The 27064-nt window shown below is 32.8% G+C and overlaps 1 protein-coding gene across 2 annotated transcripts in view; it reads right to left on the bottom strand.

The window, feature by feature from the left end:
• Cdk13 (cyclin dependent kinase 13) overlaps positions 1-27064 on the bottom strand; it is a 99143-nt gene that overhangs the window by 40097 nt on the left and 31982 nt on the right. For both annotated transcript variants that reach the window (XM_046437912.2, XM_046437913.2), the window contains exons 3-5: positions 23519-23689; positions 22108-22247; positions 19896-20066 (exon numbers count right to left, since the gene is read on the bottom strand). In XM_046437912.2, the coding sequence (XP_046293868.1) occupies positions 19896-20066; positions 22108-22247; positions 23519-23689 (482 nt within the window). The remainder of the gene's footprint in view (positions 1-19895; positions 20067-22107; positions 22248-23518; positions 23690-27064) is intronic.

Raw genomic sequence — 27064 nt, 5'->3', positions numbered from 1 at the left:
CAATACACCTGAAGAATTCTTAAAATCTTACAATAAGAAAACAGCTCAAATAAAAAATGGGCAAAAGATCTGAACAGATACCTCACCAAAGATATACAAATGGCAAATAAACATATTAAAAGACTCTCCACATTACTTCATCAGAGAATTGCATATTAAAAGGTATTGCATGTCTTAGAACTGCAAATATCCCAAACAGTAACATCAAATGCTGATGAAGACATGAAGCAACAGAAACTCTGATATGTTGCTTATGAGATACCAAATGGTAACAGTCACATTTGGAAGACAGTTTGCAGTTTCTTACAAAACTAAACATACTCTTACCAAAGGAACCAACAACTGTGCTCCTTGGTATTTACCCAAAGAAATTTAAAATTTACACCCCCACAAAAACCTGTACATGGATTATAGCAGCTTTGTTCATAAATGTCAAAATTTGGAAGCAACCAAAATATTCTTCAATAGGTAAATGGATAAACAATGTTCAGTTCATCCACACAACAGACTATTATTAATCAGAAATAAAGGTATTAACATCAATCTTTGAAAGGTAAATATTCAAAAACAAAAGGCCCAAGGCTGTTATATGAAGTAGGATAAATTGGTAGTGGGTGGTCCCAAACATGCAGAATAATATCTGCCCCAAAGTAGGGCCAATATCAAGCTACATTTTTAAAACTACAGTGTCTAATTGAAAAGCATTGGTCACATACGGTTTGAACTAAGGTTACAGCAAGGTGAGAGGTGTTTTAAGTATATAATACATAGTGGATTTTGAAGATTTAATACAAAAAAAGGAATTTCAATTTTTTTATATTTGGGGTTAAAATAAATTCACTTGTCATTTTATTTATTTTAATGGCATTTCTAGAAAATGTAATAAACACATACATGACCAGCATCATATACTTACTGAACGGCAGTGGTTTTTGTAACCAGGGATTGAACTCAGGGGCACTTAATCACTGAACCACATCCCAGCCCTTTTTTGTATTGTATTTAGAGACAGGATCTCACTGAGTTGCTTAGGGTATCACTAAATTGCTGAGGCTGGCTTTGAACTTGAGATCCTCTTGTTTCAGCCTCCCAAGCAGGTGAGATTAGAACTGCCACCATGCCCAGCTAGCAGTGCTCTTAAAAGTGCTTAAAAGTTCTCAAAAGCACTGTAAAAATTCCAAAAATATGGAATCATCTGCCTCATAAACTAACAACCTGAGGAGAAACCAGATTAATTCAGAAATAATTTGAAAAAGCCTGTTTTTCAAAGTTAATAAAATATCTTGAAGAAAATATATCAACTACCACTTTAGACACAACTCACTCAGATTATTTCCCAATTTTCGTTCAGTATTTTCATTTTAAAGTTAAGACCGAGAAAGTAATACGATAAGCTCTGAACTATAAGACAATCATGGTAAAAGTCTATTAAATCTAGTTAATTACCCTTTACCCTATTAATAGCATGTTTCAGCTAAAAAAAAAAAAAAAAAAGTAAAGGAATCCTTCTAGATGAAATGAAAAAAAAAATCATGGCTATTTATAAGATAATAGTTTAGGGGAAAGAGTTAAAAAAATAGAATTATTTTAAAATGGTATTTTTATACAGAATTTCTTTCTCTTGAGATTCTGGGGATATACAGCTCAGTGGTAAAGCACTACTAGCCTAGCATGCTCCAGGCCCTGGTTTTGATTCCCAGCACAGCCTCCCCACAAAAGAAAACCCTTTCACTTTCAGTTTTAATAGTGACACAGATGAGGTTTTCTAGAAAACACATGGTAGCTATTACCACTTCTGCTACGAAATACTGTCCCCACCTGTTTAGCACTTAAGGAAGACACCTTTGTGACTGATAACTACAAGTAAAGAAGAATCAGAGCAAAAAGGACAGATAGAACCAAATGAATCCCCACTAGTCTTCTCCATTAATACAGATATTAAGAATATAAACCTTGAAATATATTAACAACAAAAAAATTTCTTAATATAGAAAAATACCTTTTAGGACTTGGCTCTACAAATGTCCTCCAAAAAGTTTATTTGGAAAGCATGATTCCCAATACAGCAAGGTTTAGAGATGGGGCTTTTAGTCAATGACTAGATCATGGGAGCTGTAACCAGTAGATTAATCAATGTCAATAATAATTTAAATGGACTACTGGGTGGTTACTGTAGGCAGGTGGGATTTGGCTGGAAGAGCTGGCCACTCTGGACGTGCCCTTAGACTATAGCTTGTCTCTGGTCCCACTCTTTCTCTGCTTAGTGGCTTCCACAAGCTGATCTGCTCTTCTATGCCATGCCCTTCAGCCATGATGTTCTGCCTCACCTCAGGCCCAAAGCAATGGAGTCAGCCAACCACTGACTTCGAACCTCTGAAGCCTGAAGTCCAAAATAAACTTTCCTCTTCTAAGTTGTTCTCATCAAATATTTTGGTCACAGAGGCAAAAAGCTGATTAATACAACCCGTTAGCAGAACTGATTTTAAAATCAAGAGAATAAAAGTTTTTATTGATTTGCTTCTCCAAGTATTGGAAAGAGGGAGAAACTACATGAATCATCAGCAGCAGCAGCAACAATAAATTCAGTCGTATAGATTACTGATTCCAAAATAGTATTTGACACATGACCAAAACATTTGGAAATCAAAACTTGCACATCTTACAAAAATGCATTTTAAAATTCTTCAGCAACATCATTCCTAATGATGGAGAACCCCATTTTCAAGAAAAAGATGTGAAGGACCAACTTTCAATTATCCAAGTTAACATGTATATTAACTTAACTACTTTAATTCAAGACTAATATGTTGGTAAAAGCTGGAAGTAGACATAAGAATAGAAACAGTCAATGTGGGCCAAAGGCTCTATATTTATATTTGCAAATTCTAGTCTGAAGTATTTTAAAAATTATGAATCATATAAACTCTTTTTATTTTGGAATTTTATTTTCTTCAATAAAGCAGTCAACAAATTCATTGTTTATAAGTGCAAAGATAAAGTAAGAGCCACTAATTCAAGAGCCTCATTAATGTAGCACTGCAAACAAACGTCAATAAAAAACTACAATATTAGAATGCTTTAACTGGATACATTTAAAAACACAGTGATATTCCAAAAGATAAAATCTGACTGGGGTATCAGGAAGAGGTATTTAGGCTGAGATTTAAAGCAGGACTAAGATCAAGCAGACTTGATGGAAGTGAAAGGCATGCTGAGTTTGAGATACCTTTTTGAAATGTGAACATGGAGGTATCTAGTCAATAACCTGAGCTCAGATCTGGAAATATTTCTATGCACTTGTAATGGCATGGAGACATTATTATAAAAACTACACCGCAAAGACAGTATCTAGGAAGAAGGTAAAAGACCACCAAGGACATACCTTCAGGAACACCAACAATGAAAGATAAGGTAAAGGAGAGAGAGAAAGAGAGACAGAGAAGACGACTAAGATGCAATAGCCAAAGAGTAAGAAAGCAAATCTGAGTAGGAGTTCTTTCAGAAAAGCCAGAAGATTCAAGAAGCAAGTCAACATAATATATGCTGCTCACATCAAATTAAAAAAACAAAAACCTAAGAAATTATTATTGGGTTTGACAGGAGATTATTAGTATTTTTATCTTTATAAAGTTGTTAGAAAATTCAGAACACTTAGTGAATAAATGACAAAGTGAAAAAGTACAAACAGTAAGTCCCAACTGCTCTTTTCATGAAGCCTGACACAAAGGGAAAGGAAAAGGATAGTAACAATTCACAAGCAGACTCAAATTACAAAAAGTTTTTCTTGTTTTAAGATGGGAGAGATGTGAGTAGGTTTAGTGCTGAAAGTAAGAAGCACCAGGAGAGGACAACAGGTAAAAATACAGAAGAGATTACCCAGACCAAAGTTCCTCAGCATTAAAAGGAATCATCTTCAAATAGGAAGGAAAAATATTACTTTCTCTCACAGAAGAGTGAAATGGGTATAGAGTAAGTTAAGTGCATGTAAAGTTAGAAGTTGAGAAAGTGAGTTCTCACCTGGTAAGTGTGACTTTCTCTGCAGAAAATGAAGCAATGTCTTCTATTTAAGAGAAAGAGAAAAGAAGCTGAACAGGAACCTTTGCTTTGTAGACTAGAGGAGGAGTTGCCAAAAGAAAAGGACGATCTAGTAGCCCTGAAGTCCATGCTTTGTAGACCATAAATCTGAGGAGAAAATAACCTACATGATTGTATAATTTTCCTCCAGCAAGTTTAGTATTTTTAAAAGTAATCAATCCAAAGTCAAAGGTTAGGGCAGGTTTGACAGAGGAACAAAATATCAAGAGGTATGAGTTTCCTTGCTACAAGGAAAATAGAAAATCATTCCTTACAACCAAATACCATTACTTTATTAAAAAAATGCGTAATCAAAAAATAAACTGTAAGTTATATTAGAACTCTTCTTTCTCAAATTCAGCATTAGAAATAATTTAAGGAAGACAATTTAAAGAGTCCCAAGATATACATATCATGGAAGGGGGAATTGGGATATCCCTCCACTCTCCTTTAAACCTGGTTTTGTTCAAAGAAAGAAAGAAGATATTTCCTCTATTCTCTTAACCCTACCTCTCAGGAATCTACACTCTTCCCTTTCTCACTTGTATCAGAGATCGTAAACAAATAAAAAAGATACATGAAAACTGCATTTTACAAGAAATTGTGGCTAAGTGTGGTAGTAGTAATAAAATAAATAAATAAATCAACTCCTAAAATGGCAAAAGAGAAAGGTCTGATCATCTTGACAACCTAAAACTAATTATCTCAAAACAAGAAATGTTTATACTGAAAAGAGGCCCAAAGAAATCTCTGGCCCTCAAGCTTCAAACTTTGAAAACTTAATAAGCTCTTGGCTCTTCGTGTCGCAATCTTCATTCCTACTTTCAGACCTGCAAGACCACCAAAGATAGTGAGCCGGATAAGGAAACACCCCCACTAATAAAATTGGAACAGGAATTTAAAGACAAGAAATCTATTTAATGGCACCACAACTGGGAGTAAGAACATAGGTATGTATGTGGCCTCAAAATTTCAGTTTCAAATATACTTTCCTGTAAGTATACCAGGATACATAATTAGATTTTTCATATCCTATTAAAATCAAACAAACTGAAATGACAATCCACTTTCTAGTCACTATTTTGCACTTTACCCTGTACTTCATTTCCTTCCCTATTCTATGGCTATGAGGATTATGAGAGTTAAATTTGTAAAAAAATTTAAAATAGTGCTTGGCCCACAGTAAGCATTATGTTTCTATAAATCAAATAAAACACTATATTATCAATTTATTAAAAGTTTCTAATTCCTTTTCTGAACAATGTTGACCCTGATTTTTAAATTAATTTTTATTGGTGCCTAACAGTGGAATTTATCATGACATATCTGTATATGCACACAGCATAATTTTGTGAACTCCATTCCCCAGAACTTCTCTGTTCCCTCTCTTCCTCCCTCCCCTTGGTCTCTGTTCTGTTTCCCACAATGTTCACTCCCATTTTTTTTTTCCCTCTTTCTTTCTAGTTTCCACATATAAGAGAAAACATAAGTCCCCTGAATTTCTGAGTTTGGCTTATTTTCCTTAATACAATACTCTCACGTTCCATCCATATTCCTACAAATAACGTAACTTCCTCCTTCTTTATGGCTGAATAAAACTCCATGATGTATTTATACCATATTTTCTTCATCCATTCATATGCTGACACTTAAGCTGGTTCCATGACTTGGCTGTTGTGAACTGTGTCTGCTATAAAAATGGGTATGCATGTATCCCTGACTTAATTCTTTCGAATAAATACCAAAGAGTCGTGCAACTGGGTTGTGTAACTGGGTCGTGTGGTGGTTCTATGCTTAGTCTTTTGAGGAACCTGCATACTGATTTCCATAGTACACTGCTTTAGTAATGTTCTCATTATTTTCTTTGAGCTACCTGTGGCTAAGAGAAATATCTTGAAAGGATTAAATAGTCAAAATTATTATTTCTAAAACGTATCCTATGAAGTGATCTCTAGTTATTTATTTATAATATTTTAATTTTTGGAACTAATCTTTCTTTCAGTTATGTTGCTTTTTTTCTTTTGTTCTAATTAGTTATACATGATAGCAGAATGTTGCTTTTATTAAAAAAATTTTTTTTAGTTGTAGATGGACACAATATCTTTATTTATTTATTTTTATGTGGTGCTGAGGATCAAATTCAGTGCCTTTACATGCAAGGTGAGCACTCTACCACTGAGTTACAGCCCCAACCCAGTTATGTTGCTTTTTAGAACTTTACCTAAAACTTATTTCATCTACAGTCATACTGCCGACATCTTAAAAGCACATCTGTTATTGTTTGAGCAATTTTTCTTTAGCTTAATTAAGAATGGTTCATTAAATTGCTATCACTTATTACAGGGTCTAGTCTAAGAATAGGAGGTATTGTGAGAAGCATGAGCAACCTCAGTTATACTCTGGGACAAATGCAACCAGTGTCCACATTTTAGAAGTAGCAAGCCTTTCTTACACAATAAAATATATAGGATGAACATTATGAGGTATTAAAAATATAACAGTAAAGGTGCCTGGAAATGCCAATAAAGGGAATTTTGGTAAAGTGACTACTGCAGAAATAACAAAGTGATAAAAAGAATCTGAATTCATGCAAGTTCAAATGTATGGGTTATATTCAATTTGATTGAACATAAAATTCCAAATCACTTTATAAAAACTCACTTAAAGCCAGAGACAAATAACAAAAAAGCTTCATAAAAGTGCAAAAATCATTCAATTGCTATTATCCAAATATATGAAAAATGAACAAATCTAATGAATGCATAACATTTGTTAGACAATCCCATTATACACTAAAATGATCACAGAATCCACAAGTTGAAGTTTGGCGCCTGAAAATCTACAGGTAAAATGAATTTAAACTCTTCATAAGCCCAGCAACGGAAGAGCAGCACAGAAGTAATAACTGCATACACTGAAATAAAAGTTAATGCTGAAAAAGAGGATATTAACAACCTGCTGCATCCTAAATTAAAAATGGCCATTAAACCATTAACTTTATGATGCAGCACATTTGGCTTCCAATTTCCACCTGTCGTAGTGACATAAGACTACCTCTAAATAGAAAAATGTTAGGCATAAGTACATTTTGGTCTATAAGGCAATAAGGAAGGCACCTCAGAGAAAAGCCTTCTCATATTTCAAAGAACCATGAGAAACCAGGCTCTGTCACCAGATTAGAACACATGCCCTTTCAAAAAAGAGAGAATGAGGCAGACACTGGCAGAACCTGGATCTTTAATAGATCCTTATGTTACTACATAAATCAGCTCTAAAGCTGCCCTATCTTTGGACTGTTTCTCTAGTAAGTTAATAGATTTCTATGTAGTTTCAGTTGGATCTTCTGTTACTTTGATAAAATCATCCTATCTTAGTGTTATGGTTAATTTTAAAAGGGCAACTTGGCTAGGCGATAATACCCAGCTGGTTGGGTAAAACTAGTCCAGATGTTGTGAAAGGCCGTCATTTGTCATTTAATGAAGACTGAGCATTTCTAATCCAAAAATCCAAAATCCAAAAGGCTCAAATATATGAAGCTTTCTGAACACCAACATAACACAAGTAGAAAATTCCACATCTGCCATCTCATGACACGTTACAGTCAAAACATGGGTGCACTAAAAATAGAGTATAAAATTACTTTCAAACTATACATACAGGTATACATGACAAAATAAGGGTTTTTTTTTGTTTAGACCTGGGTTCCATTCCCAAGATATAATTACATATATGCAAATATTCCAAAAAAAATCTGAAATCCAGGATATTCTGATTCCAAGAATTTCAGACAAGAGATGCCCAACCTGTATGATTATTATTTTAATCAGTAGACTTTGAAGTCAAAAGATTGCCCTCCTTCATGTGGGTGGGGTTCATCCAATCAACTGATAAAAAGAAAAAAGACTGAGGTATACCAAAGAGGAAAAAACACTGCCTTTAGATTCAAGACTCCAACATCAACTCCTGCCAGAATTTATAGCCTGCTGGCCAGTCCTAAAAATTTCATACTTGCCAGCCCCCATAATCATGGGACCCAATTCCTTAAAATAAATCTCTCCATATATTAATGTATATCTTATTGGTTCTATTTCTTGAAGTAACAGCACCAAGATATACAAAAATATCAATGAAACAGAGAGCTCAGAAGATGTGGGAACTTTATACAGGATAAAGATGGCACAACACTGTAATATTTTTAAAAATGTAAATATGCCATTTTAAAACAAAAACTCTTGAGGAAAACATTCTTGTAAATTTCCAGTGTACTGGACTTCCTAAACTTAGGACAAACTACTTTCCTTCAAAAAAAAAAAAAAAAAAAAAGCCACCAAACAGACACACTTAAAATAAAAAGAACACAGAAAACCAAATTGAAGAACAGGCAAAAGAAATGGAAAAAACTAACTGGGTGCAGTGGTGCATGCCTGCCATTCCCTCAGCTTAGGAGGCTGAGACAGGAGGATCTCAAGCTCAAAGCCAGACTCAGCAATTTAGGGAGGCCCTGAGCAATTCAGTGAGACCCTGTCTCTAAAATAAAATACAAAAAGGGCTGGAAATTTGGTTCAGTGGTTAAGTGCCCCTGAGTTCAATCCCTGGAGAGGGAGAGAGGGAGAGAGGGGGAGAGAGAGACAGAGAGAGGGGGAGAGAGAGACAGAGGGAAGGAGGGGGGGGAGAGAGACGGAAGGAAGGGAGGGAGGGAGGGAAAAAGTTATCTATGACACATGAAACATTAAGATCTATAAGTTCTCAAATCAGAAAATGTCAGAGGAACAGGCAATTACAAAAGAAATGGCAAAAATATAATAAAACATGAAACCTCAACATATGGAAAAAAGTATTAATTCTCTTATTAGTTGGGCAAAATGGAAAAATAATAAGACCTTCAGTAAACAAGTTACAAAATTTTTATTAGAATGCCAACTGGAATAAGTTTTTCTATGTTAATTTTTGGCTATAACTATTAACATAAAAAAGCTTTATCATTTAATCTAGCAATTCCCTTTTAGGAATATATGCAATATATGTTTGTTTATGTCTAAAGAAACGCACATAGATTTACAGTGAATGATGTTTGGTAAAAAACTGTTAGTGGAAGCTAAAAATCAATTACCTAACGAATTGGTAGAGACATATGACCTACCCAAATTGAACTGGAAGAACATAGAAAATTTAAAACAGATTTTCAAGCAATGAAATTGAAGATGCCATGAAAAGCCTACCATGAAAGAAAAGCCCAGGACCAGATGGGTTCTCATCTGAGTTCCACCAGACCTTCAAAGAAAAACCAACACCAATTCTCCTCAAATTATTCTCAAAATAGAAAAGCAGGGAACCCTTCCAAACTCATTCTATGAAGTTAGTATCACACTGATAGCAAAACCAGATAAAGACACATCAAGGAAAGAAAATTTCAGACCAATATCCCTGATGAACATAGATACAAAAACCACCATTTGACATAGCTATGCCACTTCTCCCATATATCCAAAGGACTTAAAATCAGGATAATATAGTGACACAGTCACATTATTGTTCATAGCAGCTCAATTACAATAGCTAAGCTATGGAATCAACCAGAGGCCCTTCAATAGATGAATGGATAAAGAAAATGTGGTACATACACACAATGGAATATTACTCAGACATAAAGAACAGTTAAATTATGGCATCTGTTAGTAAATGGATGGAACTAGAGGCTATCATGCTAAATGCAATAAGCCAATCCCAAAAAACCAAAGGCCTAATGTTCTCTGATACGCAGATGCTGACCACAACAGGGGTTGGGGTGAGGGGAGTACAGGTTCACCACACTGGACAGGGGGGAATAGGGAAAAAGGGAATAGGAAAGACAATAGGATGAATCTGACACAATCTTTCCTATGGTCATGTATAAGTACACAACCAGTGTAACTCCACATCATATACAACAAGAGAGAATGGAAAGTTATACTCCCTGAATGTATAATTTGTCAAAATACATTCTACTGTCATGTATAACTAAAAAGAACAAATTTTTTAAAATTTAAAAAATAAAAATTAAAAAAATTTTTTAAAAATCAATAACCTGAATACATTTACAAGGGAAAAGTTAATAAAATACATCCAAGTTACAGAACTACAATATTCTTTTTTTTTTTTTTTTTTTTTGGTAGTAGAAAGGAATGAACCCACAGCCTTGCACTCAAAACAAGCACTCTTTATCACTGAGCTACATCCCCAGCTCTCTTTCTAAATTGCTATATAATGGTATAAAAAGGTGTCTATTTAGCACAATGTCAAAGTGGCCCTCAATTTCGTAAACATTAAAGTATAAATAATGTGTATGCTTGTTATGCACCAAAAAAAAAATTTTTTTTTGGAAAGTAACTGAAAGATGGAAAGACCCATGACTCTTCAGGCACACTACAGTATTTGTATCTCCTACATTCTATATATGCATATGTTCCCCTTCTACTTACTTATGATTTTTATTTCTATATTTCCAGTGTTTACTAAACCAAATGTTAAATCACTACATTTAAAAAAGGTTTTTTACCTTTTGAAAGGTAAAAAAAAAAAAAAAAAATCCCATTTAAGTTACATTTTTTACAGTGAGGCTTTTTTTCTTTCATTTATTTTTTCCTTATTGCTTATTTACATCCTCTTATGGTAAACCTAATACGAACTATGCCTGTTTAAAAGAACAGTTATGTCACAGTTTATATTTCTCTTCAACTCCTCAAGAATGACACCTGGGGTCTGGGGTTGTGGTTTAGTGACAGAGAACTTGCCTAGCACACGTGAGGCACTGGGTTCGATTCCCAGTACCACATTAAAAAAAAAAAAAAAAAAAGTAAAACAAAATAAAGGTATAAAAAATACTTAAAAAAAAAAAAAAAAAAAGATATGACACCTGGCACAAAACCTCTCAACCTATAACATGTGACAAGAAAGGAAGGAGGTTGCTGTCTTATGTGGACTGCATAATGGCTCAACTATTATATAAAGTCTCTCCTATGACATGTTATATTCTAAGAGAAATATTCCAAAATATGGGCTGACTCTAATGTTAAGCATAAATAAAAAATGGTAAACTATTTAAGAAGTTTCATATGTTGTCACATATATACTTTCAATACTTTAATACTTAGAAAAAGCTCAAACACGTTAATTATCTCCTTAAAACACACAAGGCTCAAAGAAAGTGAAGAACTTACTCATCACACTACTGCTAAGAGGCAAAAGTAAAACAATTGCCTAAGCCTGACTGTCCTATCCCTCTTTTCACCATAAAGAAACAGTGGCTAATTATTTGCTTCCTCTTAAGAAGGTTCAAAAACTGTACAGCACGGTGATAGCTCTTTATTTTTTATTTATTTATTTATTTATTTATTAGTTGTAAGTGGACCCAATGCCTTTACTTTATTTGTTTATTTTTATGTGGTGCTAAGGACCAAAACCAGTGCCTTACCCACACTAGGTGAGTGCTTTACCACTGAGTCACAACCCCAGCCCAGTAGCTCTTTTTAAATTACATGCCCTGTTGGGGTTGTAGCTCAGTGGTAAAGCACTTGCCTAGCATGTATGAGGCACTGGGTTCGATTTTCAGTACCACATATAAATAAATAAATAAAGGTCCATCAACAACCAAAAAATATTTTTTTAAAAAAATTACATTCCCTTTAGGGTAAAAATGGGAGTTCATAACCCACTTGAGTCAAATGTATGAAAGATGATATATCATGAGCTCTGTAATGTTTTGAACAACCAATAAAAAAAATTAAAATAAAATAAAATCCATGGGGAAAAAAAAAATTACATTCCCTAAATGGTACTCTGCCACTTCTATCACTCACCACTTGCATTTCTCCCAATGTACAGTTTACCTGCAGAATTCTGTCTTATTAGAGCATCTGCTCCTTAGCTTTCTCTTGTATTTTCCATTTCTAACCCACATAACTGCTTCTTATTTATGTTTCTCTTATTGCCTGATCCAGACTTTTACTCATCTGACTTCCTTTCCACTCCTGTGATCACAATCTGTGACTCACTTTTCTCCTTTTAACAGGTTAATCAATCACTCACAGCTAATAAGATGTGACTGAAGTTTTTCATGTTTCTTGAAAACTTTTACTACTAATACAGACTGAGTCCAGTGCAGTGTCATGACTGTTATCCCAGCAACTTGGGAAGTAGAAACAAGAGGGTCACAAGTTCAAGGCTAGCCTGAGCACTTAGGGTGAGGGGAGTACAAAAGAAAAAGAAAAAAGACTGGAGACAGCTCTATTGTAGAGCATCCCTGGGTTCAATTCCCAGAACCACTGAAGAAAATGGAGATGTTCCCAAACTCTCAAAATTTTTAAATTTATTTTTGATGATTTCTGGATAAATACCATTGCAGATGTGTGATCTTCACATAATGAAATTATACTACAGCAACTTAGCAAGGCTCTAAGCAACTTAATGAGATCCATTTCAAAATAAAAAAAAAATTAAAGGGGGAAGGCACGGGGTCTGGGGATGTGGCTCAGTAGTTAAGTGCCCCTGGGCTGAATCCCTGGTACCAGGAAAAAAAAAAAAGAGAGAGAGGGGGGAGGGAGAGGAGGAGGAGGAGAGGAGAAGAAATAAATTATACTACTGAACTAAAATATTCATTTTTTTCAAACCTCCATCCTTTCTTCCCCCCCCCCAAAAAAAAAAACCTACTTAGTTATCTAGTCCTATCCTCATCATCAACCTAGCACCAAACTATAATAATAGCTTATTTATGCTAAATGTCACATTCAGGGTGAAGTGCTTCACATGTATTATTAAACTGAAAAACCACAACAAACCTATTGGGTCAGTATTATTGCTCTACTTTTCCAGATAAGGAAAACACAAAGCACAAAAAGAAACAAGAATTCAAATTCATGCTCATATTATACATATTACTATTATCTTTTAACACCTGTATCAAAATCACATACAGGTTTTAAGTAACTCTTACTTGAAATACTAGGGACAAAAAATATGTGGATTTCAAAATTTGAAATATTTATATGAATAGAATAAGGTATATTGGGGATGGAACCCAAAATGTGAAATTCATTTATGTTTCATATATGCCTTGTATGCGTCACTTGAAGGTAATTTTATAACATATTTTTAATAAATAATTTAATAATTAAACAAAGTTTTATGGTTTGGAGTTTGCCATCTCTGGTACCATGTTGGTGCTTAGTTTCTGATTTTGGACCTTTATTTTATTTGTTTATATGTGGTGCTGAGAATTGAACCCAGTGATTCACACATGGTCAGCAAGTGCTCTACCACTGAACCACAACCAAAACTCCTCTCTTTATGATCTTTCAAGACAGTGTTCACTCTACATTTCCTTGTAATCCAGAAAAGGAAGCCATTCCAAACTAATGTGTTTTTTTCCCTCTAATACAATTATTTGGCATATCTTATTAAATATAACTAAAACATCCTATATCATCTGGCTTTACAAAAGACACAATCATGAAAAGTTTAACCTAATGTCAGCACCACAGTCCTAATTACTCTAGCTCTACAGTAAGAACTGAAAAACGAAAGTTCAGAATCAGTTTGTCAGTTTTGAAAAGAAGCCAGCTGTAATCCTGAGATGAACTGTGTTGAATATGTAGATATTTGGGTAGCAGGTGCCATCTTGATAATATCATATTAGGTCTTTTAAGCCATGAAGATGGAATGTCTTTCCATTTATTTAGTCTAATTTCTTTCAATGTTGTTTTCTAGTTTTCAAGATATATAAGCCTTACATTTCTTTTGCAAATCTAATCCCAGATATTTTATTATTCTTTATGAGTCCCCTAAATTAAACTTTTCTTAATTTCAGATTGGTTTGTTAATTACTTTTATATAGAAAAACTGATTTTTGTATGCTGATCTTGTATCCTGTGCAATAATGCTGAACTCATTTATTAGTTCTAATGTTTTATGGAATCCACAGAATATTTCTGTTTTCTATACCATGTGCACATGTAAAGATACATACACATACACACACACACACACACACACACACACACAAATTTTTACTTCTTCCTTTCTAACTTAAGATACCTTTTATTTCATTTTCTGGCCTAATTACCCTGGCTAGTACCTACAGCACAATGTTAAATAGAAGTGACAGGAGCAGACATCTTGTTTTTCATACATGCCTTTTATCACTGAGGCATTCATTTCCCTTTTCTTCTTAAGCTGCTAAGGTACAGTCCTATAATCTGGAATGTACTACAGCCCTGCTTTTTATCCAGTTCCCTTTTCTGCTGTTTCAGTTAACCCTCAGTCAATCATGTCCCAAAATATTAAATGGGAAATTTCAGAAATAAACAATTGTTAAGTTTTTAAACTGCACATCACTCTGAGTAGTATAATGAAATCTTGCACTGTTAATTCTTCAAGACATGACTGATCCTTTGTCTCTGGCGTATAGGTACTTGTCCATTAGTATTTGTGCACAGAAAAAAGCATAGCTAATACAGGGTTCAGAACTATCCATGATTTTAGGTATCCACTGGGGAGCTTTGAACATATCCTACACAAATAATAGGGGATTACTGTAAATTGGCACTTTCTCTCTGGAATACAAGTTGGTAAAATATGACAAGAAATTTCAGAGTGAAATATTATTCCTCCAGATGACATTTGTCATTTCAATAAGCATGTTATTAAATAAGGCAATGAAAGAAGCAGAACCTCTATTCAGTAATAAATAATCATATGCATGTGAGAAAAAAGACACTGGGAAAAATAATACTATCTGGGTCGTTTTTCTTCCTTACACTTTATTTACAAAAATAAACATTACTTTTGTAGTCAAGAAAAGAAAACTTAAGCATTCTTCTTTCTCCTCTTCTGTCTGTCCAAAAAAAGGCACTAAATTCTACATAGTAATAGTGATACACAAAAAGAGAGTACAGGAGCGTCAAACCATGAAGCCCTGAGCAGAGACCTTCACTGGAAATTTCACATATAATCCCAGATTTAAAAAGAATGTCTAGATGAGACAATTTTATAAATTTTATCTTTTATATGATATCATGAATAAATTTACGTGTGACTTTCACCCTAAGTGGAGGATCTTCTGCTACCGGAGTATTTTATATTTAATAACAATAACCTGAAGCTCATCTTGTTTTTGTTTTTTTTTTAATTTAGGCGAGAGAAAGACAGTAGGCCAATTTACATTGGCTGAGGACAAATTCCATAGCAAACCTATCTTACTGGTAAGTCCAACAAGCCTATATTGCTTATTTTTTTCCACTTCATTTGAAACTGAATACCAATAACTAAAACTTTAACAATTATAGATTACCTAAATTAATTTTATTAACTTGGAAAATGATTATAATAAAAAGTTTATAATAAAAGTATGTTAACTTTTTGGGAAAGAGCCTAGACAGAAACAGGTTTGTTATTCCTATATTAGTGTGATTTGTATCCTAGCAGTGCTGATCCTTCTGGTTTCCAGAAACTAGTTTGAGTCATGGACCAGAGAAGCCTTAGATTCAATGCTGGGATGATGAAAACATTCCATAGCTACACTATCCAAAATGAAGCCAGTGGGCATTTGTAGTTACAAAGTATTTGAAACACAGCTAATGGAAATTGAGCCAATAAGTCAAGAAACTGTACTTTTAATTGTATCTAATTTTAATGTAATTTAAATTTAAATAGCCAAATGTGGCTGGTAGTTACTTTACTGGACAGCCCAAGTCTAGGACCTGGCACAGTATGCATTTATGGAATGAAAGAATAAAGAAACCAATCAATCTTAAAGAGTTCAGGTTTTCAAGAAAATGAACAGGTAACTTTGAAGCAAGGTATTCTTTAAAGAATATGTGCCAACCTTTCACTGCCTCAGAATGCTCTCTTCTCTTGCTATCCAAATTGTACCCACTTTTAACATATCATTCCACATAATTTTTCCATCTCTACATTATTAAATTATCAATTGTGTGCTGCACACTATGAACACAAAAATAAAATAAAATTCAGTCCCTGGCCTCAGAAATTCAACATGAATAAGATACAAATACATACAACATGTTGAAGTAGAAATTACTAATATTGAACTATGTACAATATGCAATACAAGTACAAAGCAGCACCTAATACTCCAGTAGGAATCACAAACTACAGAAGTGACAACTGTTAACAAGAATACTTCCCTGAGCGGCAGTGACATGATGCCACAATTATTTACTTTTGAATATTATTTTCTTTATTTTTAGGAAAATTCTAAATTAAAAGAGTATTCAAATTTCCTCATCATACAAACACTAATCTTCAAAGTATCATAGCTAAATGAATGAGAACATAATAACTATAATGGATTGTAGTTATCCAGGATACATGTTAACAATGTTTGTAAGTACCAAAACACTGTTTTGTTGAAGTGATTTTTGTGTTTTTAAATCTGATTACTAACATATTTACATCTTGAGGTGGCAATCAATGACTCACTTTTTAATTTTATACTGCACACAACTATAAAACACAAAATCTCTACCTAGAGAATTGTAAACTGAGTTAAAACTTCTAATATTAATTGAATATTATTGTACTCAGAAGTATTTTTCTTTAGCTTTATAATTCTCATTGGAAGGAAGAAAGTAACAAAGCTTCTTTTGCAAAATAACTCACAATCAAGTTCACAGACTTCTTTAACAGTGAAACATGAACACAAATATTGAAATTATTACAAATAACTGCCATCTCGCTCTCTTTCCATACATGAAGAAACTGAACATTATAAGGAATAGGAAATGTTTTCTTTGAAATAAAATCCCCACACCATGCTAACAATAAAAAGATTTAAAAACAGACAAAAAGTAGGACTGGACTGCCCAAAGATGAACGGAAGTACTTGTAAAAATTTAAAATTAATTTCAAAAAAACTTTGTTAGCATTTGTAAAGTATTATATTCATGACTTGGTATAATAATTGATCCAGTTTTTAAAAATGTTTTTAATTGACATAAAAATAGCACATATTTATGGAGTAGTATGTGATACTTCAATGTGTACTATATAATGTTCAAATCAGGGTAAGTATACCTATACCCTCAAACATTTATCATTTCTTTGTGGTGAAACTTTCAAAATCCTTTCCTCTGGCTTTTTTGAAAACTACAATAAATAATCTATAGTCAGTCACTTGTGCAACACACATCAGAACTTATTGCTCCTATTAATTGTGACTTAGGACTCCTTAACCAACTTTTCCCATTCTTCCCTCCTCTCTACTCTCACCAGCCTCTATTCTACTGTCAACTTCCAGGAAATCAACTTTTTAAAATTCCACGAGTGAAAACATGTACTAGTTGTCCTTGTGTCTGGCTTATTTCACATAACACAACATCCATGTTGCCACAAATGATAGGATTCCATTCTTTTCTATGGTTGAATGGTATTCTACTGTGTATATATAACTAATTTTATCTACTCACCAGTTGATAGACTATTAATTTCTTTCATTTCTTGACTATTGTAAATAGTGCTACAATAAAGGCAGAATGCAAATGTTTCTTGAATGTACTGCCTTCATTTCTGTCGTTTATATACCCAGCAGTGGAATGTGGGACCATAGTTTTTATTTCTAATTTTTTGAGGAATCTCCCTCCTGTAATGACTACAGTGATTTACAATTCTACCAATAATGTATAAAGGTTGTCCTTTCTCTACATCCTCACTAGCACTTATTATGTTTTGTCTTTTTGGTTAATAACCATTCTTACTGAAGTGAGGTGATATCTCACAGTACCTTTATTTTATTTATTTTTATGTGATGCTGAGGATCAAACCCAGGGCCTTGCACTTGCTAGGCGAGCACTCTACTGCTGAGCCACAACCCCAGCCCCATCTCATTCTAGTTTTGATTTGCACTTCCCTGATACTCACTGGTGTGGAGCATTTTTTTCATATAACTGTTGTTCATTTGTACGTCTTCTTTTAAACCCTTTGTGTTCATGACATATGTTTTTAAGAACATATTTCTTTTAACTTTCCATGATTAATTTTTCTTCATTTTTAAGTACAGCCTAGTTTTTATCATTGTTTTTCCCCCTTTTGCAGTGCCAGATATTTACCCCACGGTCTGAACCGAGCTATAGTCCCAAACCAAGTTTTTAAAAAGTACCGTAATTTATATATATATATATATATATATATATATATATATATATTTATATATATATATATATATATATATACACACACACACACACACACACACACACATATATACATATACATTAGTTAATGGCCTGTGCTATAATGCTGCAAATGTTTATTTTCTGTAAGTTATTTTTACTTAATTTTTGTATTGTTTATAATTTCCATATTTAAATATATAGTCTTACTCTTTCACATGTTATTAATCCTATCAAACTTATATTAGACTAGCCCTCAGAGTCAGAAACATACCCAAACTGTTTTCCTGCTCCTGTACGGCAATCACAATTAGTATAATGTCACAGAGCTGGCATGATCAGGATTAGAATCCAAGAAACGCAAACCTACTTCCCTTTGCACCAAATCATGCTGCCCCATAACAGTTCCCATCAAATTTATTAGATTAAAAAAAAGGATTATGTTTCAAACTTAACACTTCTTCATACTCTACTAATAATATCCTTAACTAATACCTGGTTCCTAAATGTAACTTTCTCACTCTAATTTATCCTGATTTATACAATTACAAATAGGATTACAGTAGAGAAACTGGGAAAGGTACAAATACATGAAAATCTGTAACTACAGAGCTATATATATCCAGAAATCAAATCAAATCAAAACAAAACAAAGGCTTTAAAGAATTTCTAATCTGGTAAGAAAAAATAATTATGATCACAAATATAATATACTTGAAGGTACATAAACATTTTATATGTTCAGAGGTTGTAGCAGTCTTTTAAAAATAATAAAGCATAGATGGGATTATAATAAGTAGCTTATTCATTCTGCTACTAGTCATTTAATACCTTCTATGGTCAAATCATTGAGCTAGGTATGGGGCATAACAATAATAAAACAAATATGGTTCCCATCTTCATAAGGAGAAACAATTAAGTAATAAACTAATGTAATTAATCTCAGTGGGAAAAAGATATTTTAAACTGTGTATCTACAAGCCATAGAAAGTGGGAAGACTGGTCAGGTAAGGCCTAATGAATGAAGGATCATTCAGGATAAGACCTGAACTTGATCTCCAGGTAAGAAGTCAGCTTTTCAAACTATGTGTGTGAGCATGTGTGTGTCTTAAAGAGGTCTACTCCCAGGAAGCAGCACATAATGAATTAAACATAATGACTTGAAGGTATAAAAAGTTCACTGTCCACGTGATTGAAGGTTGTTGAACAATCAAAAATGATAAAGACGGAATGAGAAAAGTAGTAACTCAATTCCACAGATGAAAGTGATTGAAGGTGATTCCACAGATCAAAGAAGTGGCAGATTCAGGATATATTGGAATAAAAGCAAATATATTATTTGGCTATAGGATGAGATTAATGCAAATAACATTTCTAAATCACCTTCTTGTTGAAGGTCTTAACTCAATATTTACTACTTGGTAAGAGATAGGTTTCCTTTTCATGTATAAAAGGACTAAAAGCCTTATTAATAGGATCATAATGCTAAAAATTCAAGTTACACATTTTAACTTAACTCAAACCAGTACCCTAGTTTCTACTGCACAATAAATAATAATGAGAAATAAGGTTAAAAGACAAACCATGTTACATATCAAGCTAAGAAATACGGGCTTTATTTAAGGACAAAAAAATGGTTATTAAAATCTACATACATACCTTTGTCCTTCTTAAAATCCAAAGCATCTTCTTTATCAGTCACTATTTCCTTCATATTGATAATACTCTGGTGTGTAAGCTGCCGGAGAATTTTAATTTCTCGAATGGCTGTAATTGGAAAGCCTTCTTTTTCATTATCCAAACGCACTTTTTTTAAGGCTACCATTTCTCCTATTAAAAGGTTAAATAAAATCAAGTTACCAGCTAACAAAATCAGATGACAATTTGCTTAATTTTAAATTTATTTTAATTCATAATTTCTGTTTTTATCTCTTAAAATTATAAACCCTAGGGCTGGGTTGTAGCTCTGTGGTAGAGCACTGGCCTAGCATGTGTGAGGCCCTGGGTTCAATCCCCAGCACCATATAAAATTAAATAAACAAAATAAAGGTATTATGTCCATCTACAACTAAAAATATATTTTTTTAATTATAATCCGTAAATTACACTTTAGTTTCCAACATACCAAATAATAATTGCAGTTTAAGAAATTAAGTCTCTCAAATAAATTTCAGAATATTTATACAACTCAAGAAATACAACTATTGGGAAGAATGAGATAGGTCTGTATATTTGTTGTTTTATATTCTCCAGTGGATATATTTAGTGAAAAAAACAAGATGCTAAAGAGTGAATATATTATACTACCATCAGTTTTTTAAAAAAGAAACAAAGAGTTAATATTCTTATATATACATAAAATATAAGAGAAAATATCCTCAAATATATCACTTAACCAAGCTAACCAGTCATCTAGTAGTAAAACTGAGATTTAAAGTCTGGTTAGCTGTCTCAAAATATGTCTTTTGTCCTCCCACCATATTAAACTGTCTCATAATTTAGATATGAGCAGAATGTTTTCTCTAAGGAGGCTGACACACAGTGGGGGTAGGGAGGGGGAGCATGGGAGTAATAGACGAACTCTAGATAGGGTAGAGGGGTGGGAGGGGAAGGGAGGGCGCAGGGGGTTAGCAAGGATAGTGAAATGTGATGGACATCATTATCCAAAGTACATGTATGAAGACACGAATTGGTGTGAACATACTTTATATACAACCAGAGATATGAAAACTTGTGCTATATATATATATATATATATATGTAATAAGAATTGTAATGCATTCTGCTGTCATTTATTTTTTAAAAATCAACTAAAAAATAAAAAAATAATTTAGATATGAATGAGTTTTGTATCAGACAAGATCTAATTAATAACACACATGGACACAGAGAAAACCTATCACAAGCTGCGTATCCATATTTAAAGGTTGAGCATCAACTGGTATAAGAAAAAATTCACTATAAAAATAAAAGTATGTTCATTTCACTTTGGAGGAAAAGAATTCTGTTCTTATAAATTTTCTGAAAGAAAAGTTTAATAATTTGTATCATTAAATCTTATTATATTCAATTTTATATCTTTCTATAACACAGTATGCTTCCTTGGTTTATTAAAGATTTTTAAAGTTCTAATCTAATGTAATCTAATCTAATCTCTTTTTGCTAATTGTTATTCTATACTGTAACTGATACATTACAGTTAATTCCCATACAATTGTCTCCTCTATACTAAATGTCCTCGAAGAGCTGGCAATTTTAATCTATTGGTTTATGTCAACAAAGAATTGTAATTAAAGAAATTTAAATACTACTTCTATGCATTACTGTATGCTTCTGACACAGCTACATTTTCTCTCCTTGCGAGTCTTATAAAACTTCCTCCCAGGTTACATTCTGAAAGATTAAGCTGGCAAATCTGGCCTCCAGGGATAATTTCCACAGGGGGGAAGATTTTTTTCTTCTTCTTCTTCTTTTTTTTTTTTTTTTTTTAACTATAGACAAATTCAAGTCAAGATACTTTTCCTCCAATTACTAATAGGTTAAGGGTTTGGAGGTGTATGTGTGTGTCTGTGTGTGTGCGTATGTGCGTGTATTTTATTCATCAAAACAGGAAAAAAAAAAAAACCCTAAACTGCATCATACGGCACATCACAAATATTAAAGAAACATTTTTGAAAATACATATGTATATACAACCACTTACATGTACACATTTCTATGTAAGTGAATACAAAATAAAATTAAAACAAGATAAAGGAACAGTAAATTGGAATTTTACATTTTTGCAAATTCCTAAAGCTATATATAGAAGAGAAACACAAAGTAAGTATATTCCACAGACCCAAAGATACCCAGAACTTAGCATTCTTACCAGTGTCTTTATCCCTGGCTTTGTAAACTTGTCCATAAGTACCTTCTCCAATAATTCCGATGATATCAAATTTATCCACACAGCGTTTTCCCCAGTCAATATCTTTTTCTTTGATTTCTCCATAGCGAGGCCCACATATTCTATTAAATACAGTTCTGAAGTTTTCATATACAATCAAGCAAATTGAACCAACTTTTTAATAAATCAATATCCATCCTCTACCTAATCTTATATCTATTGTTTTCCTTTGAATATACTGATTGTCTATTCAAGACAAATTAGACTGGATTGGACATAAGCTATAAAAACCAAGGTATGATTTCAACATACTGACTCTTCTGTAGACCAGTACTTAAGCCAGGAAAGAGAAGTAGCATAGCATTTATTAAGGGATTTCAGAAATAAAATATAACTCCAATAAAAGCAACAATAGTAGAAAGAGTCAAAGTTCTGTACCCTAACCTCCAGAAAATTTTATCTTTCATTCACTGACAATATATTTATGCTATTGAAAACAAACACAAAAATCTAACTATAAACCCTAATGACAAATTTAGATTTTGAAGCTAGATGAAATAATCTTAAAAATGGAAACATTAGAAAAAAATCTGTTTAAGAGGCACCAACAGCAATCCACAGAGAATATATAAGATACGACCAAACTTATGCACTGTTCAAAAAAGATATTATTTTGTGAAATTTTAACATTGCAGAAGATCACAGAAAAGTCAAAGAATAAAGCTGTGATAATTAAGGAGGCCACTTTTAAAGTTTCCTAGCTTTTTACTTACACTAAAAAGACTTCCTACTCTTATATTAGATGCTACCTAAACAGGAATTCTAAAGTAAAATATAACTCAAAAGTCTCACACTTTCCTTTGGTTAAGAATTTTTAAAAGGTACTCAGTGTTTTATCTCTTAGAACTAATGAGAAGGTTTCAAGAAAAAAATTTTACCTAGGCACTTGTAGCTAATTTATTATACAGGTTTCAAACTTTCTCCCATAAATCTCTTGCAAAGAATGCATTTAGTTATGTGGGAAAGGAGTTGTACACATAGCAAAATAGCAGCTTGCCCAGTACTAATTTTGTTTGAGTTCAATGAACACTGACTTCCACCTTGTCTAATTTCAGTGTTTCTGTGTTATTTAACTCTATTATAAAATTATCTTTAACACACATAATACCCCAAGAAATTAATACATTACAAACATTGAAAGAAAATTTAACTTATAGATAAGTTTACAATTATAAAATTTTTTATTCAAAACTCTAATGGAACTTGTTTATATTTTTACGTTGAAAAAATAAATATACTTTACATTCTAAATTTTAATTTTGTGTTTTGTAAATTTATAATGGCCAGAATTGTTTCTGGTCAATTTAAGAGCAGGTAAAAAGCAAGCACATACTTAGGTCTTCTTTTACTATGTAACTGTGTTGCTGTTTTCTTTTCCTCTGGACTCTTTGAAAGATCATCTCCTCCGGGTAGCTCAGGGGGCAGTGGTAAATCAGCAAGTAGACATCGGAGTTTCTTCTCTACTTCTTTTTTAACAGCTTTTACTGAAATATTTCCTCTTAAGCTTAAAAAAAGGGGGGGGCACACAAATAAAACACCAAAATTTTTTTGTGCTCACATTTTTACATTTAAGCAGCATGCAATGGCCATGACTTTTCCATTCTATTTCACATTACAAGACACTAACTGGAGGATAACTAAGGAGGAGGACGACGACGACAACGGGGACAGTAATCTGAATTTCTCTACTTTCCAACTAAATTATATACTATATTCAACTGAAAATTACAAAATTTAGAGGTAAAATGACAGAATTAGGAAAAAACTAAAGAAATCTGTACAAAGTAGGAACTTGAGTTAATATATTAATATTGACTTGATTATAACAAATGTAGCTTACAAAGGTAGGATACTAATAAGAAAGATGGAAACAAGGAAAATGAGGACTCTATAGAATCTTTTTAACTTTTCTGCAGATCTAAAACTGCTCTAAAAAATAATGTTGATCTTAAAAAACAATATATCCTTAATTTCAAACTAATCAACTAACACCCTTTGCAGAAAAACTCATTCATTTTGTTAATATCATCTAGACTGATTTCAGTGGAGAAGCAAAAGATGTTTTCCTATAAGAAATAAATAAAACCACATGCTACATATAAATAACATGCTATTTCTTATCATGCATCTAAATAACCATAAACAACAACTAATTCATTTTTAGGTTCTCTAAATTAGCCGACGATTCTTCTAAAACTTTTTTTTAAGCCTCCAGCTCACTAAAATTACATGTGAAACTTAAGCTCAATTAGTTATATAATTTTATGAGTGCACTAAGAGCTATGATTTTTATATTATATCTTAACTTGATGCTTGATGATTTTAAATTTCCCAGATAACTAGAAAATTCGTATTCTGATAATGGCATGTTAAAAGAGAATCTTACAATCAAAATAAAATTTGGATTTTTTATATACTTTCAAAGCAGTTATGCATCTGATAATGAAAAAAATTTGTGAGACTATACTGCTATGGTCCAAAATTAATAAAAATGTTACCAATGTAAAACCTTTAAGTTTTCATTTGCTCCTCTATTCATACTGAACAATATTATTATGAGAACAAATAGATCCTTTCACATCATCTGATAAAAATTACTTACCAGAATAAAATTGTGCCTTTTCTTAATAACCCTGTTACTCACTGGAAGATTCTTTAATGGGGAAAACATACTAAAGAGAAATCAGTTAAAGCAGTATATCACACAGCCCACTCTCAATTTTACTGACTCTCCATTCAACAAATATTGTGAACTTCTACCTGCTAGGTGTTATAAGGTATTTAAGACTTAACAACAATAACAACAAATATATTACACTATAGTTCCTTTGAGATAGGACTTTATCGTTTGGAAGACAAAATCAGGTAAGTAGAAGGATAAAGTACTACACAAATAGATTCCCAGAATAGTGTGGAAGTTAAAGGAGAGAAAAGCTTCTTTCTAGAAAATATCCCACTTGAACAATGAAAATATGCCTATTTGAAATAACTTCATTAGAAAACTGTAGCCTCTGACCTGTAATTATACTTTAGCCAAAAACTTTAATTTGTGTGAAGATTCAAATGTACACTGGAAAGAGAGATTACAAGTCATAATTTAACTTACAATTCAAAAAATTTTTAATTTAAAAAGATACTTCTATTCAGATGTTATCACATGAATTATCAAATACTACTTTGGAAGAATAACATTACATAACTGAAAATACTACATTTGTACTGAATACTTGCATAACAAAAAAAGAAAATGATTTTTTAAAGTTTCCATATTCTATAAAACAAAGCTTAATAAGAACTGTCAGACCAATAGAAAAATAAAAATATTTGACTACAGAACATAAAACTAGATCTGAACAAATGGAAAAAAAGGAATGTTTTTTTGTTTGGGAAATGGTGAAACTGTAAAGCTGTCTGTCTCTAAAATACCCTACTGCATTTAACAGAGACCCAAACAAAACCTAAACAAATTTTTTTTAATGCAACTTAACAAGCTGATTTATTAAAAAATCTGTTTAAGAATAAGGTCAAAAGCACCAAGCACAGTGATGCACACCTGTAATCCCAGTGACTCAGGAGCCTGAGATGGGAGGATCACAAGTTAAAGGCCAGCCAGAGCAACTTAGTGAGAACCTTTCTCAAAAAGTAAAAAGAGCTGAGGAAGTAGCAGTTCAGTGGTAGAGTGCCCCTGGGTTCAATCCCAGTACCAAACTGAAAAAAAAAAAAAAGGAATAAAGGCAAAATAATTACAAAGAAACTTTCTGAACAAGAAAAATTAAGAGATATTTGTCCTGTCAAAAAAAGAAAATGGTGAGGGTTGGGACTGTAGCTCAGTGGGTATGAGCCTCAGCACCATATAAAAATAAAATAAAGTCATTATATCCCTCTACAACTAAATATATATATATATATATATATATATATATATATTTTTTTTTTTTTAAAACAGCTAATTTAAAAAGATCAGGAAGGCTGGTTGAAATCAAAGAACTTACTTGATCTATCCAATGTTCTCTAATAACCTATAAATTGTCAATGTTTTTAAATCAGAAGATTTCATAAATAGTCAGATTCCCGGCTTCCATTTTAAAAAAACAAGCTGGGCGGGGGGGGGGGCGCCTGGGGTTGTGGCTCAGTGGCAGAGCGCTTGCCTCGCGCATTGTGAGGCCCTGAGTTCGATCCTCAGCACCACATAAAAACAAATAAACAAAACAAAGATTTAAAAAAAAAAAAAGAAAAGCAAGCTTCATAACACTGGGACCAGTCTTGTACAGCAACATTCAAGTTGGGTCTCAACAGCAGAGATGTTCACTAATCATTAATTTACTCCAGTCCCTTCAAATTTATACTATGTTTGCCTCTAGTGAAAGCCAATATTTCATGTACCTAAAGATGTTAAAACAATAAGGTACTAGCAAAGGAATAAAACATGTCAACAGAAAAATTATACATGGAGTTATCTGTAAGAATTGTTATACATGGAATTTCAAATTAGTCAGATTCTATAAACAATATTGGTAACAACACTGAATTGGGTGAGAGTAGAGAATCAACTTTTTCCTTGTTCACACCATAGCTAAAAACAATGTATGAGTTAATCTTTTTTAACTTGATAAATCTGCAAATTTTAAAAGAAAAAAATAATAGGTTGATTACATAAAAGTGGAAAATATCAATATAACAACAACAAAATGTCAAAAAGCAATACACTCTAAGAAGCAAAGGTCAAAATTCCTAAACACCTAAAAAGATAAATTATTAAGCTAAATGTGGTGGTTCATGACTCTTCAGTGACTCAGGAGGCTGAGGCAGGAGGATCACAAGTTTAAAGCCAGCCTTGCAAATTAGCAAGGCTCTAAGCAACTTAAGGAGACTGTCTCAA

Source organism: Marmota monax, unplaced genomic scaffold, assembly GCF_021218885.2.
Source record: "Marmota monax isolate L192 unplaced genomic scaffold, Marmota_monax_Labrador192_F-V1.1 WCK01_AAM20220418_F8-fsc00109, whole genome shotgun sequence".
In the NCBI taxonomy this organism is placed as follows: Eukaryota; Metazoa; Chordata; class Mammalia; order Rodentia; family Sciuridae; genus Marmota; species Marmota monax.
Note: the sequence above shows the minus strand (reverse complement) of the source record. Positions and strands in the feature narration are given on the sequence as shown.